This window comes from Neoarius graeffei, chromosome 13 (genome assembly GCF_027579695.1).
Source record: "Neoarius graeffei isolate fNeoGra1 chromosome 13, fNeoGra1.pri, whole genome shotgun sequence".
NCBI lineage: Eukaryota > Metazoa > Chordata > Actinopteri > Siluriformes > Ariidae > Neoarius > Neoarius graeffei.
In genome coordinates this window covers 60,028,072-60,046,748 of record NC_083581.1, presented here as the reverse complement: position 1 = coordinate 60,046,748, position 18,677 = coordinate 60,028,072, and the positions used below count along the sequence as shown (strand labels likewise).

At 37.3% G+C, this 18,677-nt stretch overlaps 1 protein-coding gene across 5 annotated transcripts in view; it reads left to right on the top strand.

The window, feature by feature from the left end:
• Window positions 1-4,586: 4,586 nt before the first annotated feature.
• Window positions 4,587-18,677, top strand: part of pax7b (paired box 7b) — a 52,941-nt gene continuing 38,850 nt past the window's right edge. For 2 of the 5 annotated variants that reach the window (XM_060936947.1, XM_060936946.1), the window contains exons 1-4: window positions 4,587-4,712; window positions 5,852-6,087; window positions 6,501-6,630; window positions 6,836-6,964. In XM_060936947.1, coding sequence (XP_060792930.1) covers window positions 4,628-4,712; window positions 5,852-6,087; window positions 6,501-6,630; window positions 6,836-6,964 — 580 coding nt within the window. In that variant the 5' untranslated portion in view covers window positions 4,587-4,627. Of the gene's footprint in view, window positions 4,713-5,851; window positions 6,088-6,500; window positions 6,646-6,835; window positions 6,965-13,515; window positions 13,522-18,677 lie in introns of all 5 variants that reach the window. The other 3 variants (XM_060936945.1, XM_060936949.1, XM_060936948.1) reach the window with 2 other exon arrangements.

Genomic DNA, 18,677 nt, shown 5'->3' with positions numbered 1-18,677 from the left:
AGCTGGGATAGGCTCCAGCTTGCCTGCGACCCTGCAGAAGGATAAAGCGGCTAGAGATAATGAGATGAGATGAGATGAGATGAGATATACTGGCCCTATCACAGCAAGACAACTCATTAAACATGTTGCTTTATTGCTTTATTGCCATCTAGTGGATGTTTTTCTTCTCCCTAAAATACACCATTTTTTCTTAAAGCTTAGGCAAATAGCCAATTCTCATACTCTGTATATTTTAGTGGTTACCACACTAAAACTCACCTGAATGAGCTCAGATGTTTTGATAATTACAGGAACAAGGGGATTCACAGAAAAAGTGCAGTGCTATAAGAACTGGAATGGAAAATCACTTATTTCAGTCTATGCTCACCAACCTCAACCTGGTTCCTGGAGATCTACCTTCCATCAGCTGAGATTCAGCACACCGGATCCACATAATCTACTAGACAGGCAATCAGATGTACTCACTCAAGAAAATAATCAAACCCTTCTGAAAAGGACAGGCTTGCTGACAACTTAGTTTAGATTAAAAACATTCTTAATATTAGTCCCAGAGATTAAGTATTGATTAAACTAGGTTCTGAACTGATTTGGACACTAATTTTATGATCTGGACAACATCTCCATGGATAATCCATGCTATCGTAATTCTCATTTTGGTGTTTGATCCTCTAACCGAATGTGAGTTTATTCCAGCAGCTGGTTTTGACTTTGTCCTTTCTAGCCTATTAAAAGATTATTCCAAAATGTATTTTTCTTCAGAGTTTTCTCTGCTTTTAGGGTTTGGCTAACACTGCAGGTAATTATTACAAGATCCAGAAAGAATAAACAAAATGCTGGAGCAATTTTGGTTATCCACAAAATGAGTGATTTGAAACAGTGGTGAAATAAAGACCACTGATTAGTTTTAGCTGTAGTGCCCAAAGAAGAAATGGAAACATTGTGGGGGGAAAGAAAGCATGCCGGGACATAGGTTTATAACTGTAATTGTATAAATTTATTTCAGTTGTTTTGTTTTATAGGATAAAGAAAACACACAGGATTACCTGTTATAAGATTATTTGCAAAACATCTTGAACTCTGTTAGAGTTTAGTGTAATATTATCTACATTGATTGAAAGTTGGAGATTTAAAAAGCATGTAGCTGTAATTGAATTTTGTTTTGTTTTATTGTTTTGTTTAATATTAGAGAAAATGGTCTTTGACTTGACAAGTGAAGCTGAGAAATCTCAGAGTCAGGCTGGGAATAACTGGCTTATATATATATATATATATATATATATATATATATATATATATATATATATATATATATATATATATATATATATGAGAGAGAGAGGTTTATACCGTAAAACTGTAAAACTTTGTTTGTTTTGCAATCATGCTCATAGTAAGGTATCACACTGGCATTAATTATTTTGGTCTCTTGAGACCGTGTGAGCTTTGCAGAGGCAATACTATCTCATGTTACACCAAATTACTGACGACTTTGTTGTTAACACAGGCATGTATATGAATAACTCAACACCCTGACTCTAGCAAGCAATGCAAACGCTCTACAGTTCTGTTTAAAAAAAAAAAAATAAAATTAATTAATTAATTTTTTTAATTGAAATTTCACAGCCTGTATTGAATAGCTTTTTACGCATGCGCAGAGTAAGCCAAATATTGACCCTGTTGATCAGGTCCTTTCATTTGCAATCCATTTTTATCAGACTTGCCAACAACTAAGTTTAATACGATGTCAAGTGACTTCTGTTCTGCTGTTATTTCCTGAGAAGATGTGTCGAGAAGAGTCTTATGAAAGCCAAATATCTATAATAATAATAATAATAATAATAATAATAATAATAATAATAATAATAATACAAAAATGTTGCTGGTAATAATGAACCTCATGTTTGATTGGTGCTCAGAGGAACTGTGAAGATTTTTTTAAAAATCATAAGAGGATATAAAGCTAAATGATGAACATCCAGATTCTTAGCATGTCTGAACCTTACTGTGAAATGTGTATTAATTGACAAGCTTGATAAAGTGTTTAAAGCATGAATTGTTTAGCTAATTTATAAAGGATTTATAACTGTTTAATTAACCTAACAGGCTAGGATTTTACAATTTTAGGAAAGTGTTGGTCATTATCAAATTTTCTGTTCAGTTTTCCTGTTTCTAAACAAACAAACAAACAAACAAACAAACAAACAAACAAACAAACAAACAATAAGGCTGTTTTAGCAGAACTATGTCTTTATGCAAATTGCTAAACATGTTTTGCTTCACATGACCAAGTGTGACCTTTAACCTGTCAGAAAGCGATGTAGACAAACTAATATCCTGAGCCTGCGCACCTGTTACCATGAACTACACGCTCTACTTCTAAACATTCACCACAGGTGAGCCTTCGAGTCACTATTAACTCTCACACCCATCACGACACTATACTATAAGGAGCAGGATGGCAGGATACACAGGATTCTTTTTCTTTTCCTGGAGTTTGAGTGCGAAGAAGATTTAGACAGATACATTTACTCCATGGATCCTTCCATCACCAGTAAAGGAAACATTTAGGCTAATTCTGCTGGAAAGGATTTATAAAGGATTTATAACTGTTTAATTAATTTAACAGACTAGGATTTTACAATTTTAGGAAAGTGTTGGTCATTATCAAATTTTCTGTTCAGTTTTCCTGTTTCTAAACAAACAAACAAACAAACAAACAAACAAACAAACAAACAAACAAACAAACAAACAAACAAGGAAAATAACAATAAGACTATTTTAGCAGAACTATGTCTTTATGCAAATTGCTAAACATGTTTTGCTTCAGATGACCAAGTGTGACCTTTAACCTGTCAGAAAGTGATGTAGACAAACTAATATCCTGAGCCTGCGCACCTGTTACCATGAACTACACGCTCTACTTCTAAACATTCACCACAGGTGAGCCTTCGAGTCACTATTAACTCTCACACCCATCACGACACTATACTATAAGGAGCAGGATGGCAGGATACACAGGATTTTTTTTCTTTTCCTGTAGTTTGAGTGCGAAGAAGATTTAGACAGATACATTTACTCCATGGATCCTTCCATCACCAATAAAGGAAACATTTAGGCTAATTCTGCTGGAAAGGATTTATAAAGGATTTATAACTGTTTAATTAATTTAACAGACTAGGATTTTACAATTTTAGGAAAGTGTTGGTCATTATCAAATTTTCTGTTCAGTTTTCCTGTTTCTAAACAAACAAACAAACAAACAAACAAACAAGGAAAATAACAATAAGACTGTTTTAGCAGAACTATGTCTTTATGCAAATTGCTAAACATGTTTTGCTTCAGATGACCAAGTGTGACCTTTAACCTGTCAGAAAGCGATGCAGACAAACTAATATCCTGAGCCTGCGCACCTGTTACCATGAACTACACGCTCTACTTCTAAACATTCACCACAGGTGAGCCTTCGAGTCACTATTAACTCTCACACCCATCACGACGCTATACTATAAGGAGCAGGATGGCAGGATACACAGGATTTTTTTTTTCTTTTCCTGTAGTTTGAGTGCGAAGAAGATTTAGACAGATATATTTGCTCCGTGGATCCTTCCATCACCAGTAAAGGAAACATTTAGGCTAATTCTGCTGGAGACTGATCTACACACTGATACCACGTTGGCTAAAGTAAGCTGCAAAAACCCAACACCAGTACATCCGATCGATCTATCTATCTATCTATCTATCTATCTATCTATCTATCTATCTATCTATCTATCTATCTATCTATCTATCTATCTATCTATCTTGACGGAATGTATGTTACTTATACATATATTACTCGACGTTGCTTTATTTGTAAACTCATATCCAAGTGATCCGCATCCGTGGGTCATATCTATCCACAGGGCTGAAGCTGATGCGTGAGCAGGGATCAGGAGTATTTGCAGTGTTGACTAAAACATTTTGTTTGTCTTGCATGTCCCTCTGGTGCTGTTCTGAAAAGGAAGCTGCATGAGCAGTGTTGTGTTCTGTTTGTTTTGTGTTCAGGAAGAGCGGTGCTGTGGTGTGAATGAAAAGTGTGAGTGTGCGAGCGGGTGCTTCGCTGCGCTCTGATTGGTCCATTAAAGCGCGGCTGCGCCCCGAGAAGAAAAGAAAGCGGAACGAGCCTATTGGCGCGCGCGACCCTCCCTCCTGCACCGTGCGCCAAAAAAGTTGTCCACTTAAACTACTACTGGAGCTCTGCGCGCACTTTGTCATCAAAACCTGCCGGACCTTTGCAGGGGGAAAAAAACGCTGCGAAGAAATTAAGTAACCTTTGTCCACTTAGAGAGAGTTAAGGAGTCGCCCCCCTCCTTCCTCACTCACTTCGCGCACTCGACATTTCTTTGGCAGTTGTGATTTTTTTTTTTTTTTTGCTCATGCCCTTCTCCCCCCAAACAGGACAAGCTTTATTCCCCCCTCCCCCCCAAAAAAAAATCAGTTTAGGAGTTTTAAAATCCATTCAGCGCTTTGGTTGGATAACATCTGTTGTTGTTTTGTTTTGTTTTGTTTTTGAGTCGGATCTCTTCATCGAGTTTGGACACCAGATTTTGAATATTGGCCTAAACTGCGCCTCCTAAACATAACCACAATGTCGTCTTTGCCGGGATCAGTCCCTCGGATGATGAGGCCAGCACCAGGACAGAACTATCCCCGCACCGGCTTCCCCTTAGAAGGTGGGTTCGCTTTAAATCTGGCTGAGGATTCGAACTTTTAATTTGGACAAAATAATGATCAGAGCGCCTCTTTTCAACGACTTTATTTACTGGCTTTAGTTTTACTTTTATAGCCTATTTATTTATTTATTTATTTATTTATTTATTATTAGTATTATTATTTTTAAATATATCGATATATGCTGTTCATAGATTATGTATAAAAATCAAAAAGCTCCCAGTTTGTATTTATTTAGCTCCTGATTGCCATGTGCCCAGCAAATGGTACGTGACCAAGTGTTTGAAATAAAACTTAAAACCCAGTGATCCGGCATGTCACATTGAACAAGAGTTCAGTTGGTGCAGGTGGGACGCAAAACTGCCCATCAGTGTGTGTTTATAAAGCAGGACTCTGAATGTACAACTTGTCCTAAAACCCATGCAGCCACTCATGGCTAAAGAAATCAGACATTAGGCTGCCTATTAAATAATATACAGCACTGGGAAATATTGGTAAATGTAGGGTAATTTAATGAAACAAAGTAGCAGGGGGAAAAACAAAGAAATAAACACAAAATAAGTGTTGTCGCCTAATTTTGTGGCAAATTTTTTGGATCGTTCAGCTCGGACGAAATTTTAGGTTTTGAGGATCGTCATTTGAATTTTTTTAGATAGCCAACATACGCTGTCGAGGTTTTTCAAGGATACCTTGATTAATAATAATAATAATAATAATAATAATAATAATAATAAATGCTGTTTTTGATTAACGTGTTGCAACCAGGTTATTTCCTTTAAATGACAAGAAAATGCATGTACACTATGTATTGTATTTAATTTTGTGAAATGCACAGGCGGAAACCCAAATACTGTGGATGTCCGTTATAAAATATAAAATATAAGCTGCATATTTAAGAAATCCCCCCAAAACATGTTGCTGTGATCATTACAATTAACGAGTGGTTTATTGTCGACTTTGATTTTCCTATAGGAGTTCGTAATAAGATTTTTACGAGGAAAAAATTTAGCTCCGTTTCCTCTTTATGAACATTTATTTATATTTTATACTTTTATATATATATATATATATATATATATATATATATATATATATATATATATATATATTTTTTTTTTTTTTTTTTGACCCTCTCCCCTAGTTTCCACACCACTGGGTCAAGGGCGCGTGAATCAGCTTGGCGGCGTTTTTATTAACGGCAGGCCTTTGCCTAACCATATCCGGCATAAAATAGTGGAAATGGCGCATCACGGAATTCGGCCGTGCGTGATCTCGCGCCAGCTGCGGGTCTCCCACGGGTGTGTGTCCAAAATCCTGTGCAGGTATCAGGAGACAGGATCCATCCGACCTGGAGCTATAGGGGGGAGTAAACCCAGGGTAAGTAGGCTGCTCTATTATTATTATTATTATTATTATTATTATTATTATTATTATTGTTTTATGCACTATAATAAAACATTATTATTATTATTATTATTATTATTATTATTATTGCATCCACATAATAATAATAATAATAATAATAATAATAATAATAATAATAATAATTCTATACACCAATAATTATGAGTATTATGCCTGTTTAATCCAACAATAATGATGGATGGAAATAAGGCTAAATTCATGGTAATTTTTCTTTTTTTAAATATATAATCTCACACAGATATTCTACATGTTGCTTCAACTCAAACTGTGGACAACTGAAATTAATTTTGTTCTCGTTCTTTCTGTCTCCTGTGTCCCTCATGTCCCTCTTTTTTTTTTTGGACATTCCTATTTAATCCTAAAAGCAGGTGGCAACGCCGGACGTGGAGAAAAGAATAGAGGAGTACAAGCGCGAGAATCCTGGCATGTTCAGCTGGGAAATCCGCGATAAACTGCTGAAGGACGGGGTGTGTGACAGAAGCACAGTTCCTTCAGGTGAGGCCTCACCTGGTAAGCGACCCTTTTTAATCCCATGACCATATTCACACACCTCTGAGCTCCACAGCGAGGGCTGTATTTTTACTGTTCAATAAGATATTGAATGCAGCAATTTTACATTATTATTATTATTATTATTATTATTATTATTATTATTATTATTATTATTATTATCTGAATGTATATATGCTTCTTTTGAAAGTGAGCTCGATAAGCCGAGTGCTTCGCGCCCGATTTGGCAGGAAAGAAGATGAAGACGATTGTGATAAAAAAGATGAAAGTGGGGAGAAGAAAACAAAACACAGCATTGATGGCATACTGGGTGACAAAGGTAAAAAAAAAAAAGCATGGATCCTTTTCTCTCTCTCTCTCTCTCTCTCTCTCTTGGATGCAGATTTGGAGACGAATCTAGACTCAGTGCAGGAGTTTGTTTTGGTTCGGCTCTCTGGGTCTTACCTCAGTGGAGCTGAGTTGTGCAGTGCATGAGGTTAATGCATGCTTATTGGCGTTAATGCGCGGTGTCTGAGCGACGCTGCAGATTTGTCCTGCTGTTGAGCTGTCATTGCGCCATTTGATCTGGCCTACTTCATTATTTATATTGGCCCTGACGGGAGGTATTTGGAGCTTGCCGCGTTTGTACAACAGACTCCTCCGGCGCTGCGTAAATGCTCTGTAGAAAAGTGGTGCCTGACAGATGACCGATGTGGCAATCAAATTCAATTACCCTCAGTATATCCAGCACTTTGCGCGCTGGTGCACGCCATCATGTGTCACTCTCATTCTCACCTTGACGCAGTTTTAGGCCACGACCTAACGCGTGTATGAGTTCTAATGGGTTAATGTGATCTTGCGTGCTTTAGCTATTTCCCATGATTATTTTTGCATCACAGTTACTATAGACCATACTGTACAGGCTTATATCCTTGGTGTGCCATATGATTTTTAAAGACATGATTATAACACCTTTGCGCACTTTGCAGATTTTTCCCCCCTCTCTCTGCGTTCAAACGACGGTAGAAAATGTTTTTTTTTTCTTCACAGTGACAGTCATTCATGAAACTTGAAGATGAACTTCAGTCCAAAATAAAAAAAGAAGCCTTCATTCTATTGAAAGCTTGAAAGTAAAGAATCTGCGTTACAAAAGCAAGATCCAAAAGCGAGGCGTGGAAAAGAGGACTAGATCCGTGCATTCACATTCAAAACGCCGTAAAGGAGGACAGAAAACTTTTAAACAAAAGACCAAGAAAAGAACTAAAGCCAGATGAATTATTCAATACACCCCACTGATAGATAGTTTTGTAATTTTATGGAATCTGCTGCTGGATAAGAATAAGATTTGGACCGAGAGGGCAGAATATCTGAGAGTCGGTCTCTGATTCTCGCCTGAAAATGCGCACTATTCCTTTGCAGGATGTTAGTGTGTGTGTGTGTGTGTGTGTGTGTGTTTTCAAGCTGCTGCATTTTGGTTGTTGAGTCTTCTTCGGGTCTGTATTTTCTGAGGTTCACCAAACCCTCTATGTACACGATTAAGGCAGGGTTTTTCAAACTTACCACTAGATTTATTGCATAGTCTATTTAAGGCTGCGTCCTAAACCCTGTTCGTCTGTAATAAATAGTAGGCAATGTGAAAATACAATGCCACCCGGGGTAACTATGGTAACCTATGGTGGCGCGTCATTATTGAACTTTAGTGTGCGCAGAATAATTTTTTTCCCCCAATGGTCCCTCAAAAAATCTGACTTCACTGCTAAGGCATCCCCATGAATTATAACAAATAAACACTGGAGACAAAGTACGCAAAATAAATAAATAAATAAATACATTTTTTTCAAGAAAAATAAAAATTAATTATTGTGATATTTTGTTTTTCTGGTGGGCCAGTGGAAAGCACTAGATTAGTACTAGATTATTATTAGATTATTAGAACTGATTATTTTTCAGTATGGAGAGGCTCATGGACTATTCATTCATTCATTCATTCATTCATTCATTCATTCATTCGGGAATGTTTAACTTTGCTGGGTTGTAATTAAGGCTACATTTTGCGTTTTAACCCCACTGCCTTTGAAAAGATTGTCTCCAGTTTATTTGCTGGAGTTTATTCTTTCCCATGCTTATAGCTGTCACGGTGGCACATGAACGCAAAGCCGCAGCACACACTGAGTCTTTCTTCCCAACCTAAAATAATATTCATCTCTGGTCTTGTTTCATTCTATCATCCTGCTGGCATTTAATAACGTCAAGACTTATTAGAGCTGGTAATGGAAAGTGTGTTGTGAATGTGCAGATACTGGGCAGGGGTGTAATAGCTCTCAGGCACAGTGCGCAGTGTATTTAGCTCCTTCACTCCCCAGCACTCAGCACAAACGTTACGATGAAGGGGTTTAAAGCAGCTTAAATTGAGCCTTTTATTTCTCTCCACTTTCATCTCTAAACGCTTCTCGCCGGCTAGCCTTGGGCACAAATTCATGAGATTTTAGCTTCTCGCGCAGTTGTTAGGGTTTCATATTGATATTTGATTTATTTTGTTTTATTGTGAGACTACTTTCCAATTGCTTTAGCGGATGCTGGAAGGAATGGAAAGTGATAGACAGACCAAACGAATCCTTATAACGTCTGGACAAACCAGACTGTAATCACTTCTACATTTAATCAAAGCACATTAGATCTACTGCTCGTTGTAACCTAATTACACTGCATTTACATTCAATCGCAATTCTTACTTCAATTATAGGTAGAATCCATGATAATAAATCCGACTTATTGGTTACGTGTTTGCTTGCCAGTGAACCATTAAGATCATCCTTACTTAAGTGAACCTTACTGGACTACACGAGCCAGAAGTCTGCAATGTCAGTCCATTCATTTCTGATGATACATGAAACATCTCATCACAGGCGACACAAAAGACAAAGATCAAAGTTACCTGCCGCAAAACTACCATGTTGGATATGCGTGGCTTGGAGTAAATAATAATTAATGTTCAAGAATGTAAACGAGTTTGAGAATCATACACAGGCTGCAAGTAATAGGGCTGCAGCGCAATTATATTTATAAATATCAAAGTAAAACGCGAATATATATATAGTCATTCATAAGAAGTTGAAGGGCATGGCTGAGACAGCAACCGGTCCAAGACTCCTGATTGTAGAAAACTAGCAGCAGGTTTCCGAAATACATTTCGATGAAATAATAATAATAATAATAATAATAATAATAATAATAATAATAATAAGAGAAGGAGAGCACTTCACACAACTCTATCTGGAGTGGTGACAGACAGAGGTTTAGTGAAAGTATGGGGAAGTTATTTCGCTATTAATAACCTTTTCCCCTCAGGCACAGAGAGTCACTCCATCTGCACCTTCTCGCAGCTACTGGGTTGGGTTCAGATTGAGGGAGACCCAAATGTTGGGCAGAGATAACACAATCATCAGAGCCGCGCTCCTGTGCTGAGCATCAGTGTATAAACTCGGATTAACCTCACCGCCTGACTCCCATCACATTTCACTGGAATTCTGGGGTTGGGAAAGATACAGTCCAGTCTAAAATGGATTTATAAACAGGATAATAATAATAATAATAATAATAATAATAATAATAATAATAATAATTCATTTTCAATAAATGCTTCATCCTTGTCAGTGTCGTGGTGAATACTACTATTACTCCTCCTCCTCCTCCTCCTCCTCCTCCTCCTACTACTACTACTGCTAATAATAAGAAGTAAGAGATGCTACTACTACTACTACTACTACTACTACTAATAATAATAATAATTAAGAGATGATGGGCAAAAAGGCAACTATTCAGAACTGATTAACCAGAACAGTTTGCAGAATAAATGTTGTTTAATTTTAGTCGTGGTCTTTGCAGAGGACTAGGGCTCACAGAATAAACCTGACCTCCTAAATCCAGAGCAACCCAGTGACGTAATTCGTGGAACGAATCAAATTAGTCAAACCATTAAAAGTGACCATCATTTTGAAGTGGAACATCTTCAGGTTGCAGCATTGTATGTGTTCGCGTGGAGAACAAAACACACACACACACACACACACACACACACACACACACACACACACACACACACACACACACACACACACACACACACACACACACACACACACACACACACACACGCACACACACAGAGTTTCTCTTACTGTTTTCTTAACACTGCATTTTTTTTTTTAAATTCAGACCTTTTGAAACATCTGGCCCAAATTTATAAGCTTTCTAGATGCTTTTTTTTTTCACTCTAACAAGAATGTTGCAAAAGATTTGCGCTTGGTTAATAGACCTACTTAATAAAAAACATACTTCCATCTAAAAAAAAAAGTTTACATTTTCGATGTTGCCCAGTAGTTCAAATATTTATTCATTAATGTAGCTGCTTTGTAACTATACATAGTAAAACCCACTTACCACTTTCACTCCTGGAACATGAGCACAATGTATTTCATGTATATTTTATAGAATTTGATGCATTTTAAAGCAGCCAGAGTTACTATCAGTTACAAGACCCACTCATCATTGCATAATGTAATATTATAGAAGCTATAGCTCCTATTTTAAACAGGTCTGCTGTCTGTTTACCTGGAGCAGATCCTGTATTTACAGCAAAAACTCCTTATAGTCAAAGTCAGGAGAGAGGGAAGGAAACAGACACGAGGTTGTGGGGGAAATCGAGAGGCTTAAAGTCTTTTGATCCTTGGGCGCATTTGCTTATCAGAAACACTTGTGGTGACACCACGACAATGAGAGTTCATCATATTACAGAGTGCCACGGCTGCCTTCAAATCTGCCTGTCTATTAATTAAAACATGTTCTTGCTGTGTGAGATTAGGTGCTATCTCACTGAAATTTTATATATATATATATATAAAAGGTTTTGTATCGAATTTTATTTTATTTTTTTATATGTACAGTACTGTCTAAAAGTCTTTTCTTATTACAAACTTTGTTATAGATTTTTATTGGATGACTTCTACATTCTTGAGTCAGTAGGCTATAAAAACATTTTAGATTTCCAAACACTATTTTTACAGCACGAGATTAAATGTTACAGAAAAAAAAAGTTTGTAGGAAAGAAAGCAGCATATGCATAACAAACATAATGAAGGTTGTTGGGTTTTTGGTGCAAAAATAAGAAACAAGTGTGACAGTCAAAGTGTCCAGAAAAAATAAACTGTGGCTGGTTTTGTAAGATGCTCAGTAAAACCTGTCAACCAATTTCCTGCACACATTGTAGGCTACCTGAGACTGTTTTTTAAGCAAAAAAAAGAAAGAAAAGAGATTGACTTTGTTTCATTTAGAAACATTTCACTTCTTTACTTTTGAAGGCATCTGTTCTCGAAAGCATTTCTTGCCTCAGACTTTTGCACATTGTATGTAATAGACTCATTCGGTTTGGGTTTAAAGTCTGGGCTTAAGGACCCGGGGATTTTGCGTCACAAGTAATATTAAGCACAAAGTCATTGCCATGAAGAACATAAAGACCTGATACCACATCGCTGCCACTGTAATTTAACTAAACGTTGAAGCTGGAATGTAAGCAGCAGTAATTGATGTGGGTGTATTTTGAAGGCTGGTGTTTCAGTAGGAACAGGTCTGAAACACTTCAGGCAGACTGGCACCGCGCTGTGCACCACGTCTTCCTCCTTCTGAAGCCCAGAATGAACAAACGACAAGGGAAACTCCTGCTGACAGCAATAAAAGTGTTGGCCTTCGGGCTTCCTATGTAGTGGCACAAAAGTGGTTTTGATCGCCTGAGTCACCTTCAGTGCTGGATGCGGAACCATAAAACTGGCATCGCAGAGAACTCTTGGTGACCCGAGCCGAATAAAAGCTGAAATAGTCTTTCTGTTTCAGGCACCTCAGAGAACAGGCACCATTACCCATCCAGAATATTCGATACTGTCGCTTAAAGAAGCTACAAACAGCTATTAAAGTAATCAATAATGAACCAGATTGACCAGGCTATTGATGTCAGCTAATTATTCGGTCGTTATAACATCACAGAGACAATTGTGCTTCTTTAAAGAAAAAAAAAAGAGTGTGTGGTAATTTGTAATTAGCCAGAAGCTTATTTGAAGCCAAGAGACAGTGTGGAAGCCAGTTTTGCAGCAAAGAGCTTGGAAAACTTGTTGATTTTTTTTTAAGTTAGCCTATTGTTCGGTTCGCTTTCTAACGGCATTAATGGTCTCTTTGGGAATACAAATATACCAAAAAGAGGAGTTACCAAAGTGGAAAGTTTTTTTTTTAATGGGATGAGGGTGAGGGATAGGGTGGGTGGGTGGGTCGAGTCCCGCTCCTTTGCCATGGAGAGTTCAGTAGCCAGTCGTTAATCCCGCTTTCATTTTCGCCGACAAAATGCCGAGAGTGTTGTGTGGAGAGCCGATGGGACGCTGATCAGCTAACAAAAGGCACTTCTTCCACAAGACTGACCAGGCGAAGAGCTGCTTCAGGGCAGCTATAAAACCCAAGTGTGTCTGTGAGTGAAAAGTAGCATTTAGCCGATACATGTAGAATTGATCATCTTTGTTTACAAAGCTGCGTTTAGGGAAACTGAAACAGGAACCTACATCCATCATGACCACTTTTCTATCACTACTCCACACAATGGCCAAGGTGCAAGAATACAACCAACCAACCAACCAACCAAACAAACAAAACCCCTGAAATTTTTACCTGAAAGTCATTTTCCTGTCAAGAAAAAAACTGCCAGTAGTCCACTTCAAACACTTCAACATTGTAAAACGATCCCATTTGACTCCTTCATCTGATTTCACTTTGTTCTATAAAATGTCAACCTGTATAGAAATGTGTTACAATTTAATATTTTCCATAAGATTATATTAAATTTAAACTCAGTAGCCAGTGGTTTAATTTAAAAATAATGTTATTTTTTCTGCCCCTAAAGTCCAGAAAGGTGATTTAAAAAAAAAAAAAACTTCTGTGTATAAGATAATAACTTGTTCCCACAAGATAATATTTTGCGCACAAAATAAAAAACAGGACTACATCAGGCTCTATAGCACTGTATTAGCCTCGTATTCACAAAAATGCCCCCCCCCAGCTTAAAGAAATGAAAAAGTCAACACTGTTCTATTCTTTTCTAAAACAACTTTTGTTCTTTCAATGGTCTAACCATTTGTTTGAGCAAAGCTCGTTCTGTTGTCTCCAAGCCTCCACAGCTGACTTAAATACAGTCACTCTAAATGAGAGAGAGAGAGAAGGGGAAACTCTCTTGTTTGGTGTCTTTTGGCTTTTCTACATTGACCATTCACAGGCAGGTTGATGAACTCCTCCAAAAGTTTATTAAGAGGAGCGAAACAAAAGGCCCCAAAGCCTTTAGGCAAGCAAGGGGACAGTTTATAAACTGGCTGCCATTGTTCCTCAAAGGCGGGTGCATGAATAAGTTTCAATGGGTTCTATCAAACTGACATGATCAAGTCAGACAACAGCATGTTAAAAGGAGAGCCTTTTCTTTTTGACTGCAGGGATCAGTATATTTCCTGCATTAATGTACATCTGCAGTAGGAGGGCTCCAAGCTGGGCACTCTTGCCCTTGGTCAATACGCTGAGCCGCAGTCTTTAGACTGCTTGAAGTAAAAGTCTGTGTTCTGCACGCCCACAGTGGGCAGCAGGTGTCATGGGCCTGGGAGAAGTATGGTAATCTCAAGTGCAAAAAGAAAAGGGTCAACCCTTTTTTTTAAAGACCCTAAACAGACTGTTTTCCAAGTGAGTGACTTGGAATTGGCTTTTTGTAGCATTGGATGTTGTCTTAATGCAAGTTAGAGGATTTGCATTTCTTTGACTGCTGCAGAAAGGTTTAAAGGTTTCAAAATGTTTGTCTGCTGCTTGTCAAAGCTATTTCTCTCGTGAAATTATGAGATGTTATAATTTAAGCTGAAGTGATCTTCACTACATGGACAGTATTAATAGGAAAAATAAATATTTAATTTTACATATTGCAGTAATAACGTCTTTAGATTATATTTCGGCAAAAAAAAAAAGTTTGACTCAACAAATGGGTGAGGTCATTAAAATGTTACTGGTGGGTATTAAATAGTATGTGATTTTATGGCATACTAGTCAGTTACCATCTAGGTTTTTACTGTACAGATATACTGCAATATAATAAGTATGCACTTTGCTTTCATTGACCACTCAGACTTTCGAACCCATTAGAGTGCCTTCAGATCTAAGCAATTATCACAAACAAGAAAAACATACCCAAAAACAAAAGAGTCCTTGTGTGCATAAACGTGCTGTTGTTAAAGAAGAATGGGGAATGATTTGTAACACTTTCACAAGAGTTGTGTCCGGCGGGACATGGCGGCCGGGATGGCACCCTGACTTTTGCTGCTATTTGGATATGATGTGAACAGATTTAACAAAGTAAAGATGTACATGCAAGGTGATTAAAGCAACAACAGAACTATTATACAGAAAGTGGCATGATGTGAACATTACAGTGTAGGACAATACAGCACAATGATGTCTTTTCAAGCAAAATATTTTGACCATTCTTAAATTCAAAATTTTGATTTCAATAAATATTTGAATTGACCAAAGACGTTTTGCCCAGTTATGTGTTTGTATTTATCAGAATCTGGACACAACAATGTGTCCAAGCAATGTTTTATCAATTTTCACAAACCTTACGTGCAGATAAACTCCAAAGTTTTGGCTAAATAACTTGAATACAAAGTCAATGTCCACTTCCTTTTTTTATTTTATATGTTTGTTTGCCAATGAAATTGGCAGTGCGTGACACTGGCATTGACAGTGCTTGGCATTCTTTTTCCCGTGTTGGTTTTATAAGCTGAGAGTATAGAAACACTTTAAAAAAAAGGTTTTGTTAATTGGATAAATAGGTATTGTTTATAGAGCGTGTACTCTTGGATCATCTGGGCGCACGAGTCTCCAAAGCTCTGGAAACTTGTAGATGTTGAGAGTTATTACAGCAGGGCCAAGCTGAATTGAAGCCTCAGGCTGCATTTATTACACGGCTCCAGTTCTCATCTGACAAAAATGTTGAAAATATTGTATGCTATGCTTTTTCACATCATTTAGCGCATGCAAAATGTAATCTTTGTTTTTAAGAAATGAATATTTATTTTTCAAATGTCACCAAAAAAATCATTCCACCATTATGGTTCAAATTAAAATAGACCAAAGCTAAATGCTTCGAAAAGATGATGACTGACGGAAGATTATCAGACCTGTCCTCAATGAAAAGTCTCTCCAATTTGTGCAGCTCTGTGTGTGTTTTTAATTCATAAAAAAAATGTTCAACTTTGCATGCCTCTAGTTTGCAAAGACTAAAATTTCAGCTCGATTGAGATGACAGTGGAAGCATGGCCCATGTAATGTCTAACACTAATTATGTAGAGAGGCATTTGTCCTGCATCAGTCCTATGATTAGCAGCTAACACCATAGTCCAATAGCTTAAAAATCAGCATTAGCCCACGCTACTTAAAGCCATAAAATTTCCCATTATATGCTCTTTAGTGGCTTCACCACAAGATTCTTCATTAGCCTTATTTATAAGTTGTGCGCTCACACAAAGACAATACGCATGTTCCTAGAGTGTTACAAATCAGAAATGTGCTCAGATTTTTTCCACCATCTTAAAATGTGAACGCGTTGGGCAGTGTGAGAGTGATAAAAGACCTGCTCCTGTCTCCCCATGCAGCTTCAAAATGGGCTCAGGCTATTTTTACACCGATTTTCTCCCTCATTTGTGTTACTCTTTTAAATAACGGCTCTGAAATACCCCTTATTATTAAAGCAGTACGAGCTGTATTTATTTATTTTTTGTTGTTGTTCAATGTTTGAGTAAGAAAGATTGAATTTGATTTCACAGATGGTTTATACTGTGTATAGAAGTGCTTAGATAATATTGGTATTTAGTATGCTGTGTTAATAATATTGACTAAAAACTAATATTGACTTTATATTCAAATGCTGATCTCTAGATTTCTGAAAGGCTGTTAAAGGAAACCTCTTCTTAGTTTCATGCATTTCTATCAGGCTACATTATAAAGCACTATAATCTCTAAGGAGCCCAAATTGCATTCTTTCAAAAAGGGGAAAAAAGTAAATATCGTGTTTATTAATCTGCTTTAAAATATTATACATTGAATAAATTTTTTTTTTTTTAGATTTAAGCCTCAGGCTGTCCACTTTGTGCATGCATCTATATTTTAAGATTTATTTTTAAATCTTAAAGCTAAATCGCTGGTAAAGTTGACAGTCAGCACTTCTTTTTTTATTTATCCCTGAGAGAGAGAGAGAGAGAGAGAGAGAGAGAGAGAGAGTCACAAATACTGCAGTTATAGGAATGTGCAGATAATGACTTTCTAAGACATAATACCTTCACAACAAATGTATTTTTAATAGTTATTATCAGTTTAAAATTTTAGTGATTATCCAAAACGCTTCAGGTTCAGGAAGCTCCCTGGAATTTCCATCGTTGTAGGTTAGAATGCTTTAGATTTTTTTCTTTTTTTTGTAAAAGGTTTTAGCTTATGTGTGCCTGCAGTGTGTTCGACATGAATATGTTCGCACTGATTTTCTTATCTAGTGTAGGAGTATTTTAAATGTACCAAATACAGTTATATAATATACATTACACATTATAATATCCAAACACAGAAAACCTTTCTGGTGGTGCTGTTCTGAAAATTTGGAAACATTTTCCAAGCACGCGTGCAAGTAAGCTCTTTTCTAAGGAATGTATTAAAGTGGAATTCAATTAAGGCATGAAAGTTTAAAGGTCTGATTTTCTTCTGAATCTCTTCCTGCTTTTAGAAATTTGATTAAGTTCCAGCATTCTGATTGCTTTTGACCTCAATTACCAAGATCCATATCCCAGGAAATGAATTCAGTATTAAAAAAGAGCAAATGAGGCTGGCGGAAATGGACACCTGCTTTTCACCTGCAGTCTGAACAGTGCTGGCAGGTAGAAACTGAATTACAACTTTCTCTGTTTTATATTGACTGCCTCAGCATTTCCCAGCAAATGGAGTCCACTTTTCATGTAACGAGCAAAAGGAAATTCTACCATCACCTCATAAGGCCTGAAGTGATATTAAGAAATTTGATTCTTAAAGCACAGACTGAAATTTCAGAGCAGGGACTGGACAAATCGCTCAGACATTTTTATGTTCACTTAAAATGTGGTGATGAAATGTCAGGAGGCTATGCAAACAAGGCAAAAAAAAAAATCTCTCTCATGTGTTCCTACAATTCAAGCCAGACACAGATGACTTTACTCAAAGTTTTGTAAATTACGGCTCATTTCTTAACCTTTTCGTAGACCAAACATGCGGCTGCCACATTCCAGGACATTCAAAACCTAAGAGACACAAGCCATCCTTGGCCAGCCCCCCTCTCCCCATGGTGCCGGCCTTCTCCCCAACCCCTTAATGGATTAATATGCAGGCAGCACTTTCCAGTGGCGCTTGGGCACAGAAAGTCAATATGTCAGCATTTATTGATGCCCCACAGAGCTGTGCAGGGTTTTCAGCCTTCTTTTCAGGCTTAAATGGTCCCCTAAGGTGCTGCCTCTATTGGGCCTGAAAGGCCAGGGAGGCCCCCGAGGCTCTCTGTTGTTTAAGGTGAGCACGCTCACACACACAGGCAATGGACAAAAAGACCACTGAGCCTTCAAGCACATGACAAGACCTATAAAAGAGCATCACCCATCACCTCTCCTTCACATTTTCCCTTTTTCCCTCCAAACTTTTTTTTGTGCACAGCAACAGAAAGAAAAGAGAGCTAATTGTTTGTTGTGGGAGCTGGAGATTATAGCCTCCCCCCCCCTTTTCTTCCTTTTTTCTGTTTTCTTCTTCTTCTTCTTCTTCATTTTTTTGAGGATGCACTTTTAGCTCATGGAATGAAAGGAATGGACATTGGCTTGAAGGAGTATCACCCTTAAACACACTGGCGTTACAATTTGTCAGTTCATTTTAAAAAAGTTAGCCGTACTATGGAGGTTTGAAAAATTTAGATTTTTTTTAAAATA